General features: G+C 52.1%; 1 protein-coding gene across 2 annotated transcripts in view; it reads right to left on the reverse strand.

Annotated features, from left to right (window-relative positions):
• Positions 1-2,016: 2,016 nt before the first annotated feature.
• The window catches only part of TBX15 (T-box transcription factor 15), a 71,519-nt gene continuing 55,249 nt past the window's right edge, over positions 2,017-18,286 (reverse strand). For both annotated transcript variants that reach the window (XM_064143958.1, XM_064143957.1), the window contains 3 exons: positions 16,935-16,999; positions 11,030-11,127; positions 2,017-3,118 (listed from right to left, as the gene is read on the reverse strand). In XM_064143958.1, the coding sequence (XP_064000028.1) occupies positions 2,334-3,118; positions 11,030-11,127; positions 16,935-16,999 (948 nt within the window). In that variant the 3' untranslated portion in view covers positions 2,017-2,333. The remainder of the gene's footprint in view (positions 3,119-11,029; positions 11,128-16,934; positions 17,000-18,286) is intronic.

Genomic DNA, 18,286 nt, shown 5'->3' on the forward strand with positions numbered 1-18,286 from the left:
AGCACCTCCTGTGCTGCAGCTTACACCCATTGCTGCTTGTCCTATGCCAGGGAGCAGTGAGCAGAGCCTGTCCCCCCCTCCTGGCAGCCCTCAGATACTGATAAACATTGATCAAATCCCCTCTCAATCTTCTCTTCTCCAGACTGAGCAGCCCCAGGGCCCTCAGCCTCTCCTCATCAGCCATGCCCTCCAGTCCCCTCATCATCCTCACAGCACTCCTCTGGACCCTCTCCAGCAGATCCCTGTCCCTCTGAAACTGGGCAGCCCAAAACTGAAGGCAGTGTTCAAGATGAGGTCTCAGCAGGGCAGAGTAGAGGGGGAGGAGACCCTCCCTTGATCTGCTGGACACACTGCTCCTAACACAGCCCAGGCTCCCACTGGGCTTCTTGGCCACAAGGGCACATTGCTGTGCCATGGGGAACTTGTTAGCCACCAGCACCCCCAGGTCCCTCTGCACAGGGCTGCTCTCCAGCAGATCACCTCCACCTGTGCTGGTGGACCATGACTATAGTTCAACTCTGATTCTATGCCAGTACTTTGAGAATGTCCCATCTCTAAAAAAGACCACCCAGGAAACCTCACAGGGAGCAAAAAACACCGAGGGAACAAATGCAAAGATTTATTTAGCGAGTTCCGTGCTTGGCACTTAGAAACAGAGTTCCGTGCGTAGGGCAAACCTTTATACACCTTTTTTCCCTTCATACATATTTTACATACCGTTTTTTATTGCCCTCTTTGTTTTTATATCCATACTATTGACTCCCTCACTAGGCATATAAATACATTTATCTACAACACCTCACAGCAAGTCTCAAATGCTAGCTGCGTCCTGTTACTTGGCATTTGCATTTCCACACGACTTTTAAATGCATTGCTTGCACCAAGCTACAATGGGGGTGGCTTTTTTCTTATTCTTAAAGGATTTGAAGAAAAGGAAAGGGGGGAGGGGGGGAATATATCAGAGGAGGGAAAAAATGTCAAAAGGCAACAATCTATTTGGTTAGACACTCTGGGGTGTGGTTTAGGGAGCACAGTGGTGGTGTGGTGGTGGACTTGAAGATCATTTCCAGCCTCGGTGGTTCCCTGGTTGAGTGGAGATCGTGTGCCAGGCGGGAGGCTGGCCAGTAGTCCATCCTACCGGGAGGGTGGTGGCTTTCTCTAGCTGCTCTTGCACCGTGGTGACGGAGGCCATCTGTGCTCCTTTAGAGCAGAGCTCTCTCTTCTCATTGCTCTTCCCCACCAGCTCAGCCTGGGGAGTTTCCTCCTGTTGGGCTGAGCACTGGTGGGACTCACGTTCCCCACGCAGGCTGCCAGCCGGTCCCTTTGGGTGCGCCACTGTGGGGCATGCCTGCGGGACCTCAGCCATCCTCTCTCCCCCAAGCATCTTCCTGAAGGTCAGTCCCCACTTGTGTCTGAGGCTCATGTGTGGGCTGAAACTTTTCTCTCTCTTCTCTCTTTCTCACCTCTCCACCTGTAGGCTGGGTGCTGAGAATCTTGATCCTACCAATTGGGCAGAGCCATGGTGAAAATGCAGGAACCTCTTTTAGAGAAGGAGTCCCAGCCCAGCAGTGTCATTGCAGTGCTACAGTGAGAGATGGACCTGTGGAGCACCGTCAGCTTCCATACAATGGGCTCAGCCACTCCAGCCATGAGGAAGTCTGGGAAAGAGGAGGTCTTTAAAGCCATGGGCAGTGCAGCTTCGGAAGAGGAAGCCTTGGGAGACTGCTGTTCTTCAGCACCCAGAGGAGACAGCACAGGAGCACAGCCGCCTCCAGGCTGCGAGCTGAGGGCAGCTGAGCGTTAACAAAGGCCACATTCATAGAATCATAGAATCACAGAATCAAGCAGGTTGGAAGAGACCTCCAAGATCATCCAGGCCAACCTAGCACCCAGCCCTATCCAGTCAACCAGACCATGGCACTGAGTGCCTCATCCAGTCTTTTCTTGAAGACCTCAAGGGACGGTGCCTCCACCACCTCCCTGGGCAGCCCATTCCAATGGGAAATCACTCTCTCTGTGAAGAACTTCCTCCCAACATTCAGCTGCTCATGTCCAGCTTCTCACTGAAGTCACGCCCTTCTCTCTGCAATGTCCAGAACAAGCAGACCCTCTGTGCTGGGTCCAGAGGCCCTGGGCTACGACAAGCTGCAGCGGCAGTCAGTCGAGGCTTTCCACAAGGTTCTGCTGTGCACACCGAGCTGGCTTGTGTTCTTACTGATCATTACAATACTAGTTCCACTATAAGGTTGAAGGCAAAAAGGTACTGGGATGAGTTTCCCCCTGGAAATGATGAAGGCCCTGCGACCTTCGATGTCCAAGGAGAGCTTGGCTTGTTAGACCATGTGCACAGACATCTGTGAGGAGGAGCCCTGAACGCCCCCGTACTGTCTGTTGTCGCAGGCATTGGCTGTCTGCTGGTTGCTGGAGGGAGGGCTGATCATGTGCATCCCGTGATCCATCCCTGTGGAAAGGTACTGCCTCTCTCCAAAGGCCCCGCTGGAAGGGGAAGAGCAGAGTAAAGTGCTTTGGGAGGTGGTGAGTTTCTCCGGGCTCGCTGCCAGCCTGGGGGAAGCAGGGAAATTGTATCCATAGAGGTTGTAGGGGTTGTGCAGGGAGAAGGCATTGTAGGAGCTCTGCTGCATGTGCCCGCTGCCAAACATGTGTGGAGAGGAGGACGTGGAGGCAGGGTTGCCAGCTTGCATGACATACTGAAACTGGGAGCTGGGGAAGGACCCCAGCTGGCCACTGTATGCCTCCATCTTGCTGTTGCTGGGCAGGGAGGAAGCAGTTGGCATTCCTGAGATCAGGGATGGAGTCCTCTGGGGCATGAAGGTTTCGGAGGACTGCGAGGCCGACGCAGTGCCGCTCTGCAGCCGGTTGTAGGCACCATCACTCAGCCCTGGGTAGCTCTGCAAGGCAGCCATGTTGCTTCTGGCACATGGAGGATAATCAGACAGGTTGAGATTGCACAGCTGACTCTCCCGGCAGCCAACGTTGAAAGTGTTGGGGGCCAGATGGAAGGCTGGAGGGGAGCAGGATGGAGAGAGGAGGTGAGAGGAAGCAGAGGGTGATGGAGTCCCTGTGCTGGAGGTGGTTGGGGAGGTGCCTGTGCTGCCTCCTGTGGGGGAAACAAAACAACAGAAAAAGAAAGAAAACATGAGGATGCTCAGAGCCTGGGACCACACCTGCCGGATGACACAGTCTCACCAGCAAACAGCTCAGCCTAACAAAGAAACAAGGGCGGCAAAACGGCCACTGGAAAACTCAGCCTTCCTTGGCAAGGGCCCTCACTTCATTGGCAGCATCCCTTGGTCTTTCCTCTTGCTTTTCTGCTACAGCTTTGCTTTCCAACTGAGGCTTTCCTCCCTTTTAAAGTGAAACAGGGAAGCAAACTCACCACAGAGCAATCCAAGGCAACAGGAAAAGCTTCAAGGGAGCACTGCTGCATCAGCCAAGGGATCTGCCTTGTCCAGGTGTGTTTATCCAGCCTAGTTGGGGCTTATTTTGTTTTGAGGGGGGAAAAAGGTTTTAAAAAAGTCTTTTCTGCTCTCTTCTGGTCTGCAGGAGAAGTTTACCAGTCAGTGAGCTGCACAGCCTCACTGCAAACATGCTTTGTTATCAAACATGATTTATTGATCTGTTGGAGGGTAGGAGAGCCCTGCAGAGGGACTTTGACAGGCTGGATGGGTTGCAGAAGCCAGTGGGATGAGACTGAACAAGGCTAAGTGCAAGGTCAGCACTTTAGCCACAACAACCCCAAGCAGCACTACAGGCTGGGGACAGCCTCCTCACAGCCACTCTCACTCTCCCCACCTCCAGCTTTGCTCCATTCCCCCCACTCCTGCCACTCCCTCACAGCCTCAAAAGTCCCTCCCCAGATTTTTTGTAGCCCCCTGCAGATGCTGGCAGGCCACAAGAAGGTCACCTGGGAGCCTCCTCTGCTCCAGCCTGCACAGCCCCAACTCTTTCAGTCTGTGCTCCCAGCAGAGCTGCTACAGCCTCTGAGCATCCTCCTGGCCCTGCTCTGGACACACTCCAGCATCTCCACAGCCCTCTTGCAATGGGGGCTCCAGAGCTGGCTGCAGTACTGCAGGTGGGGTCTCAGCAGAGCACAGCAGAGGGGGAGAATCCCCTCCCTGGCCCTGCTGGCCACACTGCTGCTGCTGCAGCCCAGGAGTCTCAAGAGCATTTTGCATCTAATGGCAGCCACAAACAAGAGGAGACACTGCGCTTGAGCACAGAGCACAGCACAGGAGCCTGAAGCTCTTGCTCATTTGCAGAATAATCTTTACACATCTAAGCAGAATGGGAAACAAACAAGGCCCCTGTCAGCCTCCTTACCTCATAAGGCAACAGCTCTACTCTGCTCTGAACGATATATGTTGAGGCCCCATGGCTGGAGGTGTTTGAGGCCAGGCTGGCTGAGGCTGTGTGCAGCCTGCTCTAGGGTAGGGTGTCCCTGGCCATGGCAGGGGGTTGGCACTGGCTGCTCCTTGTGGTCCCTTCCAGCCCTGACTGATTCTGTGATTCTATTCTATGCCTGCAGAGAGAGCAGGCTCCTTTCAGGATGTCACCAGTGCTTGCCTAAGCCCTGGACATTAATGCTAGGTCTGTGTGGACAGACACTGCCATTAGTGGTCTTTCCCAGCCTTAACTGCTCTGTGATGCTATGATCTGCCATGCTGAGCAGGGTTGAGATACAGAGGAAGGGGGTTTGAAGTCAGGAACATATTTTATACAACTGTGACATGCTAAGATATGTGGGACTGATGCATGCAGAGCCAAAAATGTTTTTCTGGGGGCTGGACACAATAGTAACTCATCACTTTGGAACTGTGACAAGTGTGGAGGTGAGAGATGCTTTGGCTTCCTTGTTAAATGCTATTGGTGTTGGCAACAATTTCCAGGGGGATCAGCAGGAAGAGAAAAGGAAGAGAGGGGAATTATTGAGGGATCCATTTTGTTCTTGCTTAAGTGTGATTTTAGACCCAAACTTGACCTTGTGTATCAGTTTAAGTAGATTGGTTTGTATTTGAAGCCTCCCATGAAAATGACATCCACATCTGTGCATTGGAGACTGGTATGGTGTGGGTGCACTTGCTGGGCTTGCTGCCATCCCTAGGGGTATTTGGTTGGCTTTGTAACAACCACGGTCCAAATGGTAACTTCACAGAAGCCCAGGTTGCATTTGGCCCCTGCTTGTAACATGTCCAGAGAAGGGCAGCAAGGCTGGGGAGGGGCCTGGAGCACAGCCCTGTGAGGAGAGGCTGAGGGAGCTGGGGGTGTGCAGCCTGCAGCAGAGGAGGCTCAGGGCAGAGTTCATTGCTGTCTGCAGCTCCCTGCAGGGAGGCTGTAGCCAGGTGGGGTTGGGCTCTGCTGCCAGACACCCAGCAGCAGAAGAAGGGGACACAGCCTCAAGCTGTGCCAGGGGAGGTCTAGGCTGGATGTTAGGAGGAAGTTGTTGGCAGAGAGAGTGATTGGCATTGGAATGGGCTGCCCAGGGAGGTGGTGGAGTCGCTGTGGCTGGAGGTGTTGAAGCCAAGCCTGGCTGGGGCACTTAGTGCCATGGTCTGGTTGATTGGGCAGGGCTGGGTCCTAGGTTGGACTGGCTGAGCTTGGAGCTCTCTTCCAACCTGATTGGTTCTATGATTCTATGATTTCCAAAGAGGAGAATTGGAGAATGATTAGTGGAAGAAAGCTGGACTGAAAAGCAAGAAGAGAGGTAGAAAAAAGAAGAATGGATTCATGGAGGGACAGGGAGAAACTCTGTGGAGAGGGTAGGATCTAAGGGCAAACCTTTTCCATGCCAGCATTCCCTCTTGAGACACTCTCTGGAAATTTTGGCTGTGCACCAGTGCCAAGCATCTTTACCCACAAGGACAAGGGAAGAAACTACAGCTTCTCATCTGGGTACCAATAAGGGCTGTCATTAAAACTTCATCTCTAGTAGCTTCTGACTACTCCTTCCTTCCTGTCACTTTTGTCTTTCCAAGTCATGGTAATGTTGTTCTCTCTATGTATGCTCCTGCTAGACCTTGGTGTTGCTTTTACCTAGGACTGAGCTTGCCTCTTAAGGACAATTTCAGAGCAGACTGCAGTCTCAAGCACACCAAATCCACAGGCCTGGTGAGTCTTAAAATGAGGGGAGGTGGAGTATTCTTAAAGCATTCAGCTTGATGGCTGCACCCAAAGAGTGGCTGTCAATGGCTCCATGGCCAAGTGGAGGCCAGGGACAAGTGGAGTCCCTCAGGGATCAGTCCTGGGACCAGTCTTGCTCAACATCTGTGTGGGTGCCATGGACAGAGGCACTGAGTGCAGCCTCAGCAAGTTTGCTGCTGACACCAAGCTGTGTGGTGCAGCAGCCAGGCTGGAGGGCAGGGATCCATCCAGAGGGGGCTGCACAGGCTGCAGAGGTGGGCACAAGCCAAGCTCAGGAGGTTCAACAAGACCAAGTGCAGGGTCCTGCAGCAGGGTGGAGGCAATGCCAAGCACAACTGCAGGCTGGGCAGTGATTCTATGAATCTGTGATTCTATACCAGGGCATCCTGGCAGCAAGGATCTCTTCTACACAGGACAGGCCACGTAAGAGAACTTTTAACCATGCAGTACAGATGGAAAACTCATCTACCAGCAACCACTATTAGCCAAGAGAACGTTCTGGCAACAGAGAGCCAGAGGGGAGAGGACTAGTGCCAAGGGGGCCTGAAGCATTTGTGCATGGAAAATGTTCTGGGATCTCTCTTGCAAATGACACATAGCATCACAGAAACATAGAATCAGGCAGGGCTGGAAGGGAGCACAAGGAGCAGGCAGTTCCAACCCCCTGCCATGCCCAGGGACACCCTACCCTAGAGCAGGCTGCACACAGCCTTAGCCAGCCTGGCCTCAAACACCTCCAGCCATGGGGCCTCAACCACCTCCCTGAGCAACTCCAGCCTCTCACCACTCTCCTGCTCAACAACTTCCTCCTCACAGCCACTCTCACTCTCCCCACCTCCAGCTTTGCTCCATTCCCCCCACTCCTGCCACTCCCTCACAGCCTCAAAAGTCCCTCCCCAGTTTTTTTGTAGCCCCCTTCAGCTGCCGGCAGGCCACAAGAAGGTCACCTGGGAGCCTCCTCTGCTCCAGCCTGCACAGCCCCAACTCTTTCAGTCTGTGCTCACAGCAGAGCTGCTGCAGCCTCTCAGCATCCTCCTGGCCCTGCTCTGGACACACTCCAGCATCTCCACATTTCTCTTGGAATGGGGGCTCCAGAGCTGGCTGCAGTACTGCAGGTGGGGTCTCAGCAGAGCAGAGCAGAGGGGGAGAATCCCCTCCCTGGCCCTGCTGGCCACACTGCTGCTGCTGCAGCCCAGGCTCTGGTTGTCCTTCTGGGCTGCAAGTGCACCATGCTGGTTAATTGACCTACAATTTAACCCAACCTGGAGGTGTTGGAGCCAAGCTTGGCTGGGGCACTTAGTGCCATGGTCTGGTTGATTGGCCAGGGCTGGGTGCTAGGTTGGACTGGTTGAGCTTGGAGGTCTCTTCAAACCCTGTTGATTCTATGGCTATGATTCTCAGTTGGTTATGTTCTCTATTCACAAGCATAAATGCTTCTATGCTATGCTTAACTGTTCTTTATCTGCTTAGGATGACACAAACACCACAGAGTGTTAGAAGTTATCTTAGCTGTCTGTCCCTTTAACAGGGCACCTGGGAAGCATTTTCTGTCACTGCCATGACTGGTGGAAGAACCTGGTTGATTCTGTTTCCATGATTCTATGATCTCTGGGCAGCCTGTTCCAGTCCTCTGCCACCTTCAAAAGGAAAAAGCTTTTCCTTAGCTTTACACTTTGTGTCCATTGCCCTTTGTCTTGTCACTAGGCACTCAAAGGTCTACTATAGTCACCTCAGCACTGCTTAATCTTTTTGCCAGTAATTCCAAAGTCTCCAGACCACTGTACTGGTGCTGGCCATTGGAAGCTGTCCCAGCAACCAGAAATTAAACCAGAATGTGCCTGTAGCTCGGCATTGCACCTATCCCAGAGAACAGCAAGCCCTGGGAAGGTGATCAGTATGATGCAGGCAATGTCAGTAATAAGATTTGCTATCTTGAGGTTGTTTCTCATGGCTAAAAGGGATGCTGGAGAGCACTGTTTTGTGTGGAGGTTTTGAGACCAACTTGTGGCCACAACTTGAGTCGAGGGTAGCACTAAACCTAGTGGTCTGCAGTGGTCTGTACAGAGCTGGCTGGTCACAAGGTACTGGCTTGCTTCCTGGTTTTCAGCTGCCAAACTATATTAAAACAAGCTAAAAATACATGTAATATTTTCCTTTCCTAATATTACCTTCCCATGTCAGCAGTAGCTGGACCTGCCACTAGGCTGTTATCTGATAACCAATGGCAGGAGAGGGGAGGAGAGGCATTGGAGCCCCAAAAGGGGTGAAACAGAGGAGGCAGACTGCTTTGGCCACCAAGACCAGAAGAAGAGGCTGTTTCTATTTAGGTTGGTGATGAAAACACTACTGAATCCCTCCTTTAACCCACCACAACTGCCCCTCAACGTGATCCCCCAGGCTTGTGCAAAAGCTCTGTCCCATGCTCAAGGGGTGCTGGGTGGTCAAGGGAAGACCACATGCAGGGAGACTGAGACAGCTGCCAGGTGAGCTGCCTGTCCTCCTCCAGGCTGTGCCATCAGAAACGTTATTTAGCAAGTGACCTGGACTCTGGGGTGCTGACAGGGATCTGGGTTAGGGAACAGATGGCCAGATTCCTGCACTGGATCTCCTGATTCTCCTCTGGTGCTAGAGGCATGGAATAACAGAACCGTTTTGGTTGGAAAGGACCTCTATGAATATCAAGTCCAACCCTCAATCCAACACCACCATCAAGTCTGGCCCCAAGTATCATGCCTACATGTGTTTTGAACACCTCTGGGGATGGTGACTCCACCACTCCCCCTCAGCAGACTCTTCCAATGCCTGACCTCTCTTTCAATAAAGACTTTTTTCCTAATATCCAGCCTAAATCTCCCTTGGCACAACTTGAGGACATCTCCCACCTCACTACAACCTCCCTTTTTGGGAGTTGTAAAGAGTTGTAGAGAGCAGTGAGGGCTCCCTTTCCTCCCTCTGGAGGAGACCCTGTCATGCACAGGTGGCTGGAGGTTCCAGAGGCAAGTTTTGGGATGATGTGAAGCTCAGGTGTGAGAGGCTGGAGACTCCTCTACACAGAGCACTTGGGTTTGGTTGTTTGACCTTGTAGAGGTCATCTTTAAATGTATGGCAGGATTGTATCTTTTATTGTATGTGTATTGGGATCAACAAAAAAAGCACCAAGTTGCCCTCATTCCTCTTTTTTTCCCACTGGTCTGTGGTTTTAAACTAGGAATAGCTGTAATGAAGTGAATGGGGAAGTCCTGTCCCTTAAAAGAAGAAGTAACACAGCCTGAAACTAGAGATGAAAGCCCTACTTAGCAAATGAGAGATGTAAAGGGCAGCAGCTATGAAAAGATACAGCATGAACAAGTGGAAAACACTTGGCCTGCTCAGTAATTCCTCCCCAGACTCATGCAAACAGAAAGTTCCTCCAGCAGGGCCCCCGAGTTTTCAAACCCAGGCAGCAGGAGCCCGAGTGGAGTCACCTGTCTGGCCTCCAAAAGCTTGCAGAGGACATAGACCTCCTTCTCCTTGTCTTGCCACACACAAACAGCAAACACAAAGTGTAAATGGAGAATAATGTGCCTGGAGCATTCCCTCAGCCTTTCCTCCTCAGGAAAAGAGGAGGTGAGCACTTTTGCTTGCTGCAGTGTGGGTGGGGAGCAGAAGGAGGCATCACCTAGGCTGGGCTGTAACTGAAAGCAAGGAGCAAGTGGTTTCCCAAATGTCTGTCTGAAGCAGACTGTGCCCCTGGCCTAAAAGCATTTCAACCAGGAGAGAGTGAAAATCGTTGAGCAGATGTTGGAGGCAAACTGCTCTGTGGTACCAAGCTGCTTAGGAGAGAGGCTTCACAGACTCACAGCATGCTAGGGGTTGGAAGGGACCCAAGGAGAACATCAAGTCATAGAATCATAGGATCAACCAGGTTAGAAGAGACCTCCAAGATCATCCAGTCCAACCTATCCAACCCCCTGCCAGAGCAGGACAGTCCTAACACAGATCCCAGAGGAACACATCCAGACAGGCCTGGAAAGGCTCCAGAGAAGCAGACCCCACAGCCTCTCTGGGCAGCCTGTGCCAGTGCTCTGGGACCCTTCCAGCAAAGAAGTTCCCCCTTGTGTTGAGGCAGCACCTCCTGTGCTGCAGCTTACACCCATTGCTGCTTGTCCTATGCCAGGGAGCAGTGAGCAGAGCCTGTCCCCCCCTCCTGGCAGCCCTCAGATACTGATAAACATTGATCAAATCCCCTCTCAGGCTTCTCTTCTCCAGGATGAAAAGTCCCAGGTCCCTCAGCTCACATCAATAGGCTGTGCATCTTCTTCCCACAGGAGGGATTTAACTGGCACTTACACACCTACACCTAGGACTGTGAGCCTGAACTCTGCTTGACTATGGGCACTGCAAGAGCTTGAATGTTCCTGGAGAGCAGCCTCTGTACCTGCCTTCTCACACCACTGAGCAGTTGTGTGCCCAGGCTGGACAAGTGTTCAGCCCTTCCCCACCATAGCTCCTGCCTACGTCTGTTGCAGTTGCAACTCAGAAGAACCTTCTTGCATCTTGTGCTCTCTTTTTCCCCCTCTGTGTTCTCTTCATGCCTAACTCGTGCCTGTTCACCTAATCCTGTGCTCCTTCCTGTGTTTCCTTCTAGCTCTTAAGACTCTAGCTGCACTGGAGACAGCAGGGAGGTGAATTTGCTCTGCTGCATAGCACAAGGCACAGCCTGTCCACTGTTCCTATCCATCCTCCCTCTGCCTTCATAGCAGCCGGAAGGTCAACAAGGTGTGTGACATCCCCACCCTGGCTGCTAGCCACACAGCAGAGCATGTTGCTGATCTTGCAGCCTCTTCCCATGCTTGTTATACAGCTCTTGGCATGCCCTTTGTGTGCTCACCTTGCTGCTTCTGCATGGTGGTGAAGTCCTCGAAGGTGAGAGTGCGCACGGGGGGCCTCCAGAACGCATAGGTCTCCATAATGGCCTCCAGCCCTGTCCTGCACAGGGGAGCAGAACAGGAGCAGAGTGTCAGTCACAGAGCCACAGAACCATAGAAGGGGGCTGCAGAGAGATAAGTTTTGGTGTCTTCTAAATAGCAAGTGACAGGCAGAGAGGAAATAGCCTCAGTTTGCACCAGAGGAGGCTTAGGTTGGATATTCACAGAATCACACAGTCAGGGCTGGAAGGGACCACAAGGAGCAGCCAGTTCCAACCCCCCTGCCATGCCCAGGGACACCCTACCCTAGAGCAGGCTGCACACAGCCTCAGCCAGCCTGGCCTCAAACACCTCCAGCCATGGGGCCTCAACCACCTCCCTGGGCAACCCACTCCAGCCTCTCACCACTCTCCTGCTCAACAACTTCCTCCTCACAGCCACTCTCACTCTGCCCACCTCCAGCTTTGCTCCATTCCCCCCACTCCTGCCACTCCCTCACAGCCTCAAAAGTCCCTCCCCAGATTTTTTGGAGCCCCCTTCAGCTGCTGGCAGGCCACAAGAAGGTCACCTGGGAGCCTCCTCTGCTCCAGCCTGCACAGCCCCAACTCTTTCAGGCTGTGCTCACAGCAGAGCTGCTGCAGCCTCTGAGCATCCTCCTGGCCCTGCTCTGGACACACTCCAGCATCTCCACATTCCTCTTGGAATGGGGGCTCCAGAGCTGGCTGCAGTACTGCAGGTGGGGTCTCAGCAGAGCAGAGCAGAGGGGGAGAATCCCCTCCCTGGCCCTGCTGGCCACACTGCTGCTGCTGCAGCCCAGGCTCTGCTTGGCTTTCTGGGCTGCAAGTGCACACTGCTGGCTCCTGTTGAGCTTCTGGTTCAGCAGCACCCCCAAGTCCCTCTGCTCAGGGCTGCTCCCAGGCAGTCCCTACCCAGCCTGCAGTTGTGCAGGGTTTGCAAGTGCCTTCACTCACTCAGTTAACTTTGCAAAGTCTCCCCGGAAGCTCAGATGCTTTAAATACATTGGAGTTGGCAAACCAAACTCTGTATTTTAGGAGGAGGTTTAGAAGAGAGATTGTTGCATGGTGTTTATTAGCTGCTAAGCTGTTAGAAGTAGAAACAGAAGACATCTCTGCATAGCAGTCTCACACTAGTGCTGAGCACGTTGCAGCACAACTATCTGGCTAATACAGTGGCCTGTGCCAGCTCACAGAGCTCAGAGACAAGAAGGCAGCACAGAATCTGAACCCATCTGCAAAGTTTGGCTCGGGGTGCAAAATCAGGTCTTGGACTGCTGCTGTCACCCCCCAGCATTTTCTCTACTCCTTGTGTGAGAAAGTCACACGTGCTCGAGATCTGTGTGCTGGGAAGAGAGCAGTACCTTCTTACACCCTCATGGAACAATCCTCAGGCTGAAACCAAGGCAGAGCTCTGTGGTCGCTAAGGGGACAGAAAACGCCCCCAGCAAGTTGCAGAATGAAACAGGACCTGCCCTTGAGAAGCCCTGCCTTGGCGGTTAAGGGCAAGTAATGCATACTGAACCAGACTGCAGGGCGCAGCTGCGCTCATCCAGCTGCTCTGTGTCTGCCACAGGGACAGCCTGGGGGACAGAGAGGCTCGCTGAAACTCTCACTGTGCCTGGGAGCTGGCAGAGGGTAAAAGGCAGCACTGAGTGTCCTGCTTGGCTGTACTGTTCCTGCCTGGTGTGCCAGGTCCTCCTGCCCCAAATAAGAGTCCTTTCTTCTCCCAGAGGTGTGCACGTGCTGAAGGTGCGCTATAAAACACCCTTTCAAAGCGTCCTGCTGGCAGAGCTTAGAGTCATGTCCAATTCTCCTACACACGTGTGCAGGCTCCTATGGACCAGAGCATCCTTTTTTCCCCCACAGGTTTGCTTTGATTTTGTTCCTTTCTGCAGAGCAATCCTGTTTGAGCCTTTGAAACAGCATCTAACCAGAACATATCCTTATGGAACTTTCCCATCCTTCCATCCTTCTGGTGAGCTATGAGACAGCAAGCACACGCTTAAGGTGAGCTTGGAGGGTCGGCCAGGAGGGTTAGGAAGCAGATGGCTTAGTCACACAGACAGCAGGTTAAATCAGAGAGAAGTGCAGCCTCAAAGACAGAGAGAGACTCTGTTATCTGTTTGTGTTCTTGTTCTCACCCATCCCAGCAAGCCTATGAGTGCAGCAGCCATCACCACTGCTTCCTTTGCACAGCCTGGCATCTCGTTCCTCTCACCAGTCCCAGCTAGGCTCAAACTAGCACACCAGTCTTGCAATTTCTCTCTCTCTCTCTCTCTTTTACACTGCTGTTTTATAAAGAGAGTATTAAAGTGAGGAGGTGGGAATCAAGAGTCTTCATTGCTGATGACTCTGAAACCCTCTCAACCATAATGGTTTATGAGGCTGGTGTGGCACCAACACATCCAGAGCCACACTACAAGCCTCCAATTAGGACAGCAAGCTAGCTCTCTCCTAGTCAGCAGAACTACTCTCCCGTGTGTGTTCCAGACCCTACCAGGGAAAACAAATGCCATCTGACCGATGAAAAGGCATTTTGGGCTAGCAGTAAGTGCTGACAGGAGAAAAAGAGATCTGCTTTCAGCATTTCTGAAGTCTCAGTAACTTGTGTTGGGCTTCGGTGAGCCCTGCTGCTACCAAGTGTGCTGAAGGTTATTCTGTGCCATCTTCTTTCTCTTCCAAAGGACTGCACTCAGAAATTGCCTTCAAGCTGCCTACCAGGCCATAAACCCTCCCCTCTCACACCATCTTTATGAAGGAAGTTAAAAAAAGTACCAGAAGAGGGACTCAGTGCCAGCTTTATTTTAATAAGGCCAGCCCTTTAAAAGGTATCCAAGAATCCTCCCTCTTTCTCCTTCACTCTTTTATTCTGAGTGCTATAAAGCTTTAATAATCAGCAATAACTGAAACGGTTCCATTGTCCTAAAGGGAAAATGAAACAAAGCTGTGTGAGCTATCTGTGCACCTTCATAATCCATCCCACATGGCTGACCTCCTGTTCCTGCTTCACTGCAGCATCCAGCTCATCCTCTCACTGCTCGCTGGGGAGGCAAAGCTCTTGGCTTCAAGTGCCCTCCTGGATCTCTTACCCTAGACAAATGCCCAAAGAGCATTTACAGCCCAAACGATGGTTGCTCAGCTCAACTGCCTGCATCTGAAAGCAAAGGAACTGTTCCTTGCCTTCAGCTCAGGGCTTTTTCCTTCACAGGATCACAGGATCACAGGATATCATACCACTGGAATGGGCTGCCCAGGGAGGTGGTGGAGTTGCCATCCCTGGAGGTGTTTAAGAGGAGAGTGGATGTGGTGCTTGAGGCTGTGCTCTGGTGCTGAAGGATGCTGGGATGCAGGTTGGACTGGCTGATCCTGGTGGTCCTTTCCAAGCATAGTGACTTACAGTGATGAGATGTTGTGCTGAGGGGTTTGGGTTAGTCAAGGACTTGTCAGTGTGAAACTCATGATTGGACTCAAGAAGCTTGAAGGGCTTTCCCAATCTAAGGAATTCTGTGACTGTGATTCTGTGATGTTAGGGGTTGGAAGGGACCCAAGGAGATCATCGAGTCCAACCCCCCTGCCATAGCAGGACCACACAATCTAGCACAGATCACAGAGGAATGCATCCAGACAGGCCTTGAAAGTCTCCAGGGAAGGAGAATCCACAGCCTGTTGTCCCTTCTGGCTGGCTTCTTCCTGGATAAGGAGCTCCTATGAACAATATCAAATGGACTTTGCTCACTCTCCAAAAATAGGCTCTGTGGCACTAAATCTTCTCCCTTGCTACCCAAACTTTTGGCCAGCTGAGTTCCATGTATCAAGTCCAACCTAGCACCCAGCCCTGCCCAGTCAACCAGACCATGGCACTAAGTGCCCCAGCCAGGCTTTGCTTCAACACCTCCAGGCACAGTGACTCCACCACCTCCCTGGGCAGCCCATTCCAATGCCAATCACTCTCTCTGACAACAACTTCCTCCTAACATCCAGCCTAGACCTCCCCTGCCACAGCTTGAGACTGTGTCCCCTTGTTCTGTTGCTGGTTGCCTGGCAGCAGAGCCCAATCCCACCTGGCTCCAACCTCCCTTCAGGTAGCTGCAGACAGCAATGAGCTCTGCCCTGAGCCTCCTCTGCTGCAGGCTGCACACCCCCAGGTCCTTCAGCCTCTCCTCACAGGGTTTGTGTTCCAGGCCTTTCACCAGCCTTGCTGCCCTTCTCTGGACACCTTCCAGATCATCCAGTGATCTGTGGACTGGATCAGCCAGTCCAACCTGCATCCCAGCATCCTTCAGCACCAGACCATAGCCTCCAGTGCCACATCCACTCTCCTTTTAGACACCTCCAGGGATGGTGACTCCACCACCTCCCTGGGCAGCCTGTGCCAGTGCCTGACCACCTGCTCAGGAAAGAACTTCCTCCTAACAGCCAACCTAAACCTCCCCTGACACAACCTGAGGCCACTTGCAGCTACAGCTTGATGCCCAACGTTGTTCTGGCTGTGTGGGAAGCTAGAGAGTGTCACAGTCCTCGCTCCAGAGGTTAGAAAGTCAGCAGGAAAGAGGAGCCGACCAGAACAGTTAAGTCCCATCTAAAGAGTCCTGTTTGGACTTAATGTGTGTAATTCCATGCACATGTCCTCTTTGCAGGGAGCAGCTGAGTGTAAGAGTGTCCTCTACCAGTTGACAACATTTGTGCACCCTTAGCCAGACCACAGCTTGCGGGGCAGGCGCCTGACTGCTATATCTGCTTGCAAATACCTTTGCCTGTTTTCTTCATCCTAGAGCCTCAGGCTGTTCTCTTTGATGTGTAATACCTTAAAGATTTTAATTCCTCTTTACATCAGCGGAGAGCTGGACTGAGCCCTCCCTGCAGCTGCAGCCTGTGTAGCAATTTCCTGCCCTTTCTTGTATCAGTGAGCTACAAAGATCAGTAATTCTCAACCTTTTCAGATTGACTGGGCTAGGACCTTATTAATCCCTTCCACCTTCATCTGGCCCACCATGGACCTGGAGCTGCACCAGGCCCTGTTTGAAGCTCAGCCTCCAGTGCAGCTGCATCTCTGCAGACAACAAGATCTTGCACTCAGCACACATTTTACTTCCCCCACGTAGAAGAGAATCAGAATCAGTCAGGGCTGGAAGGGACCACAAGGATCAGCCAGTTCCAACCCCCTGCCATGCCCAGGGACACCCTACCCTAGAGCAGGCTGCACACAGCCTCAGCCAGCCTGGCCTCAAACACCTCCAGCCATGGGGCCTCAACCACCTCCCTGGGCAACCCACTCCAGCCTCTCACCACTCTCCTGCTCAACAGCTTCCTCCTCACAGCCACTCTCACTCTCTCCACCTCCAGCTTTGCTCCATTCCCCCAGTCCTGGCACTCCCTGACAGCCTCAAAAGTCCCTCCCCAGCTACTCTGCAGAGCAGAGTGGCAGAATCAGCCCTCTTGACCTGGTAGTCAGAACACACTTCTTTTGATGCAGCCCAGGATGTGATTTGCCTTCTGGGCTGCAAGAGCACACTGCTGGCTCATGAGCAGCCAGCTTTCAGGGTTTGGGTTTGCAGGATCCAGGCAGAGGTAGGAGAGCAATGCTAGAGGAGATGTCTGACAAGGTGAGGTCAGTCTAGCTGGCTGCCTTGGAGAGCATCCTCTAAGGAAGCCATCATTACACATTGGATCTGTATGGGCAAAGTCAAATCAGCTTTCTAACTCCTCTAAGAGCTACTCTGCAGCAAACTTCTCCTGCCAGAATTAACCAGGATCTCAAAACACCTTCCTGAGCTTTAGACACATGCTCTGTGCACTCATTAGGGAAAGGAGAGGGAAGATGAGCTGGGAAAAATAACCAAGCTACTCTTACCTGTTTCTCCCAGAGTCTCTGAACCCTTTAGCAAATGGATTTCTGTCAATTTTTAATCTGGTGATCTGCAAAGCAAAAAGAAAGAAAGAAAAAGAGGATAACTATTCAATCTCTTAGTTACAGTTTTTATTTGAAGTAATGAAAATTACTGATGATAGGAGTCACTGTGCCTGGAGGTGTTGAAGCCAAGCCTGGCTGGGGCACTTAGTGCCATGGTCTGGTTGATTGGGCAGGGCTGGGTGCTAGGTTGGGCTGGCTGAGCCTGGAGGTCTCTTCCAACCTGGTTGATTCTATGATTCTATGATACTGCCCAAATCCCTTTTACTATGATCTTTCACACTTATTCATAGAATCATAGAGTCATAGAAGGTTTGAAAAGACTTCTCAGGTCATCAAGTCCAACCCTCAGCTAACCATGTCCACTAAACCATATCCCAAAGCTCCATGTCTACACATATTTTGAATGCTGCAGGGATGCTCTCTGTACCACTTCTTTGGACAGCTTCTTCCAAAGTGGGATGGTTTGGGTGTTCCCTGCCCCCCTGCTCTTAAGAAAATCCCCCAGGCTAGGCTCAGTTGATCTGGAAATTGAAGGCTGAAGCTTTCTGTGTACAGCTTAGCACAATGCCCAAGCAGGTATTGACAATCTGTACAGCTAGAGACAGACACAGACAAGTGAAAAAGTGATACAGAAACACAGCAGCCCTCCCAGAAACCAGAGTCCCCAGCAGGGGCTCCCAACCACCCTGCCACCTCCTTCCCACCCCTCTGCCTTACCCCAGACTTTGCCTTATGCTCAAGGATGAGTTTGGAGAATCAGCCAGGGGGGTTAGGAAGCAGAAGAATTAGTCAGGCAGGTTAGAGAGAGAAGTGCAACCCAAATAGCCCAGAGAGAGACTCCCTTATCTATGTTTGTGTTCCTGTTCTTACCCATCTCAGCAAGCCTATGAGTGCAGCAGCCATCACCACTGCTTCCTTTGCACAGCCTGGCATCTCATTCCTCTCACCAGAATATCCCAGCTTGGCTCCAACTAGCACACAGTGCCTCACCACTGCTTCAGTAAAGGTTTCTTTCTTCATATCTCATCTAAACTTCCCCTGGCACAACTTGAGGCCATTCCCAGCGTGGCTGCCCCTCTCTGGACACACAAGATACACATTATTTCCCCCAGACATATATCAAATTTGACCTTTTGTTCAGGCCTTTATCTAGAAAAGGATGATCTGCTTTGCAAATGACAGTGGCAGGGGTAGGAATGCAGCAGCACTGGGAAACCAGGCCCAGCACCAGGGCTGAGAGGCTGCTCCCAAAGGAGAGACACACCTCAGACTCAAGAACAAAGCCCAGGAGT

The sequence above is a fragment of the Pogoniulus pusillus genome, chromosome 5, assembly GCF_015220805.1.
Source record: "Pogoniulus pusillus isolate bPogPus1 chromosome 5, bPogPus1.pri, whole genome shotgun sequence".
Classification (NCBI taxonomy): domain Eukaryota; kingdom Metazoa; phylum Chordata; class Aves; order Piciformes; family Lybiidae; genus Pogoniulus; species Pogoniulus pusillus.